This window comes from Enhydra lutris, unplaced genomic scaffold (genome assembly GCF_002288905.1).
Source record: "Enhydra lutris kenyoni isolate GAN:26980312 unplaced genomic scaffold, ASM228890v2 scaffoldscaffold5, whole genome shotgun sequence".
In the NCBI taxonomy this organism is placed as follows: domain Eukaryota; kingdom Metazoa; phylum Chordata; class Mammalia; order Carnivora; family Mustelidae; genus Enhydra; species Enhydra lutris.
In genome coordinates, this window is record NW_019154089.1 from 99278 (window position 1) to 103775 (window position 4498).

Sequence of the window (4498 nt, forward strand, 5' to 3'; positions counted from 1 at the left end):
TTTCAGCCTGGGGGTCCCCAGGTCGGTGACGGTGATGGTGATGTTGTACTCGGCCTGGCTCTCCCTGTCTAGGGCCCCATTTGTTACCAGGGTATAGAAATTCTCTTCTGATGGTTTCAGGACGAAGGGGAGATCATCCTGGATAGAGCAAGTCATCCTTCCGTTGTCCCCTGTGTCTCGGTCTCGAATTCTAAACAGGGCCACCTCTGTCTCAGGAGAATTTTCAGGAATGGGGCTGGTGAGTGATGAAATAGTTATTTCTGGGAGGTTATCGTTAACATCCACCACCTCAATGGAGACAGAGCACCTTCCAGAAAGCCCCCCACCATCAGACGCCTCTATTTCCAGCTCATATGAAGATATTATCTCAAAATCCAATTTTTTAATTAGTCGAACTTCTCCTGAAAGGCTGTTTAGCTCAAAAGTTGTGCTTATCTCTTGGGAACTATAAAAATAGGAGTATGATATTTCCCCATTTGTTCCAGTGTCTAAATCTCTAGCAGAGACCTTGACAACTAGCATGCCTACAGGGCTGTTCTCTGGAACCTGCACCTGGTAGAGTATCTTTGCAAACTCAGGGGCATTGTCATTGACATCCAGTACCAAGATGCGCACCTGAGCAGTGCCAGACCGGGGTGGAGAGCCGCCATCCAGTGCTGTGAGGGTTAATCGGAGCTCAGCCTGCTCCTCACGATCCAGCTCTTTGTCTAGTACCAGTTCTGGGTATTTCCTACCATCCCCCCGGGTGCGGGTAGAAACATGGAAATGAGAGTTCTGACTGATACTATAACTTTGGATGTTGTTGTTGCCCACGTCCAAGTCCTGGGCTTTTTTCAGAGGAAACATGGTCCCCAGAGGGCTAGTCTCCAGGATTTTCAGAGTCATTTCTCTTTCAGGAAACTCTGGAGAATGATCATTTATGTCTCTCACCAGTAGCTCAGCTCGAAATACTCCCAGTGGTTTTTTCAGCAACACTTGGAAATGCATTACACAAGGATCTGCGGGGCCACACATCTCCTCCCGATCCAGTTTCTCGTTTAATACCAACTCCCCGGTCTGCAGATCAAGCTGCAAGCGGGGTTTGTTATCCTCGGAGACTACCCGGGCTCCCCGTGCTGCTAGCTCCCCCACTCCCAGCCCCAAGTCCTTGGCCAGATTGGCCACAAAGGAGCCACTCTCGGTTTCCTCCATCACGGAATAGCGACGAGATTCCCAGCCTGCCAAAGCTACTCCCAACACGAGAAAGAGAATCAGGACTTGCCTTTGTTTAGGAAAGCACTCCCCTCCGGCCTCCATTTTTACTTCCACAAACACCTGTCCAGAAACAGGGCCCAGCTCTACCTTAGGGACAGTGATGGATCTCTCAGTTGATAACCTGTCCGGAAATGTTGGTGAGTAGCATGACGTACTGGTCCTGAACTCTGCGTACAGGCTTTGTCTTCAGTTATAGATCGGAAGTCAGGTTTGTAGCTGTTCCTGTTCTTCTTCTTCTTCTTTTTTTTTTTTTTTTTAAGTTTTAAACCTTAGCTTGCAGCGCCACCATGTGTTGTCTTCCAGAGGAATCGCTACAATTGTATTCTCTGATAATCCAGTATGCTATTAGGAGTTTGGAAATGATTTGAAGGAGGCAGTGTAATCGGAAAACCATATAATTATAATTACTCATTCCTTCATTCAAAGAAGTATTATTAGCTTTCTATGTACTAACTTCTGATAGATCAATGAACAACCTAAACATGGTCCCTACTTTTTCCAACCTGTAGTTGGCCTGAGGTGCTAGGAAAATAGAGAAGTCAAAGAAGAAAACAGTGATAAATCATGTGAAAATAACAGTATATACCTATGTGATTTCTTAAAATTCTCTCAGCAAAGAGGATGAATTCCTCTAGATTTTCTTCCATATTCTAGGTAGTGTATGTGACAGAATAGTTGTTCCCATTGGTTGAATCACATTAAAAAAAAGTTAATTCAGTTTATTACAGGAGATGATACCATTTTGACATAAGGTCAGAGAACTATGATTTAAAAACTTTCAAACTATGGGAAAATGCATATGAGGACACTTACTATATCTCTTACCTGGCTTTTCCTCCTTCACATTTATCTGATATAGCATAGATGTACATATTTAATTTTTTCTTTTCTGTGACTTTCTTGTGCTTGATATCTTTGCTTTGTTCATATCTACATCTCCCAACATCTAGAACAGTCCATAGCACATGGTAGATGCTCAACCAATATTCAATAGGTCAATCAATAAATCACAATTTAAAAATTTTGATAGATGGACTCTCCTCCTAACATAGAAGCCCCCTTTTTTTCTGCTGGAATCCTAGTACATTATATGAGCTGGACAAACAAAACACCATGTTCCCTAGTAGCCATTTTATATGCTCTTTAGAAAAGTAATTTGCAGTACTTCAGAATGATCTAAATGTTTTTCATTAAATGTCAAAATTCTCTGGCATCCTCTATGTAATGGAATAGATTCTAAAAAACAAACAAAAAACCAGAACGTAACTACCATGCTATAAAGATCCTACAAATATGGTATACATCTCTTTTAAAACACATTTTACATTGTCAGTATTATTATGACAATAATAATATTTAAAACTTTCTTACATATGAGAATTTTCAAAGAATTTCCATAAGACACACCAAACACTAAAATTTTAAGATAGCCATCAGTTCTTCTCAAAATCATATATGTTAACCAGAGTTTGTGCTTGTCCTTTACAGACTACTAATATTCCACAAACTTTTTTTTCATTATTCCACAAACTTTTGATCCCAAATATTATTATATTAATATAAAAACAATTTAAAAATCTCCAATGAAGAGTAAATTTTAAGCCATGCAAGAATCTAGATATGCTTTTGACAAGGGAGAAATCCACATAGATATCATCATTAAAGGGACATTTCTTAAAAGTGCACATACTTGTTTCCAAAAAGCCAAGGGAGAAAGCAGACTTGGGAGGGACTGGAAAATCCATAATGTTACCTTTTAGGCATCTCCTTTCTTCTTCTCTGTAAATGCATTGACCTTCTGGTTTTTTTCTTTCTATTTATTTAGCCAACATGATATCATTTTCTTGTTAAGCTCCTAACAGAAACTATTTTAGATTTGCTTTCTTTGGGTTTGCTTCGTTGTTTTTAAACAAACAAGATTTACAAAGCTTGGATTAGCAACACCACCTTGTCTGATTGTCTGAAGACTCAGAGGGAAGTGGATCAAATAAAATAAACATGGCTGCAACCATACACTTCTACTGGAGAGAAGTTTCCTGAAAATGATGGGGTGGGCTAGACAGATACCACAAGAGATCTATCATTTAAATATCTTTTTTAAAAAGATTTTATTTATTTGACAGAGATCACAGTAGGCAGAGAGAGAGAGGGGGAAGCAGGCTCCCCCCGTCGAGTGGAGCTCGATTCCAGGACCCTGGGATCATGACCCGAGCCGAAGGCAGAGGTTTTAACCCACTGAGCCACCCAGGTGCCCCTAAATATCTTGATATAATCTAATAATCTTTTGATATTATTCGTATAGCTGATATACTGAAGGTTGATATAGAGGTAAAGCACTTAAGTATGGGAGAAATTGTAGCCTTTCTATGTAATACTACTTATCGTGAAACAAAAACATGCAATTTTTGCAGACATTTCTCCATTTAAAAATTTAAGACAATGGGGCGCCTGGGTGGCTTAGTGGGTTAAAGCCTCTGCCTTCAGCTCAGGTCATGATCTTAGGGTCCTGGGATCTGGGCCCTGCATCAGGCTCTCTGCTCAGCGGGGAGTCTGCTTCCCTTCCTCTCTCTCTCTACCTGCCTCTCTACCTACTTGTGATCTCTGTCAAATAAATAAAAAATTTTAAAAAAATTTTAAGACAAGTAGGCTTAATATCAGATTAAACAGAAACTATACTGATACTTCATTATATTAATACCATAATGCTTTCTAAGTAACCACAATATAAAAAAAATTTTAGAGTTTCCATATAATAAAGAGAGGATGGGGCTGGGGTCATCTTCAAATCAACACTGCTTGATAATGAAAAGTTGATAAATTCAACACATATTCATGACGTTTCGGTAAGGCAATAAAGTTGAAAATTCTTTGTCTATCAAAATAGAAATGATATAAAGAGTAAATATGAGTATATACTCAAAAAGAATATTTCAAATCCCCTTAATAGGAATATGGAATCAGCAAATCACCCAAGAAATTCTATACGGACCAAAACAGTAACGGAGACCTATCATATTTCGAAAGAACCCAAATTCCTTAACCGAAATTCATAATTGAATCCAAAACTATTCACAAATTTGTGTTTTCCTCCATATCCTTCACAGCCTTCTGTTGGGTGGAGACAACAAACTTCAAAAATTAAATTCCCTGGTCCCAGATACTCCCCAGACACACCTCGTACTGGTAGCTGTGGGACAGGGTCCCCGCGCCGCTGACGTCCACCAGGTGGCCCGGAAACGGGCCC

At 39.9% G+C, this 4498-nt stretch overlaps 1 protein-coding gene across 1 annotated transcript in view; it reads right to left on the minus strand.

Annotated features, from left to right (window-relative positions):
* Positions 1–4498, minus strand: part of LOC111141047 (protocadherin beta-18-like) — a 12363-nt gene that overhangs the window by 3539 nt on the left and 4326 nt on the right. Inside the window, exon 2 of the mRNA XM_022493376.1 lies at positions 7–936. Coding sequence (XP_022349084.1) covers positions 7–936 — 930 coding nt within the window. The remainder of the gene's footprint in view (positions 1–6; positions 937–4498) is intronic.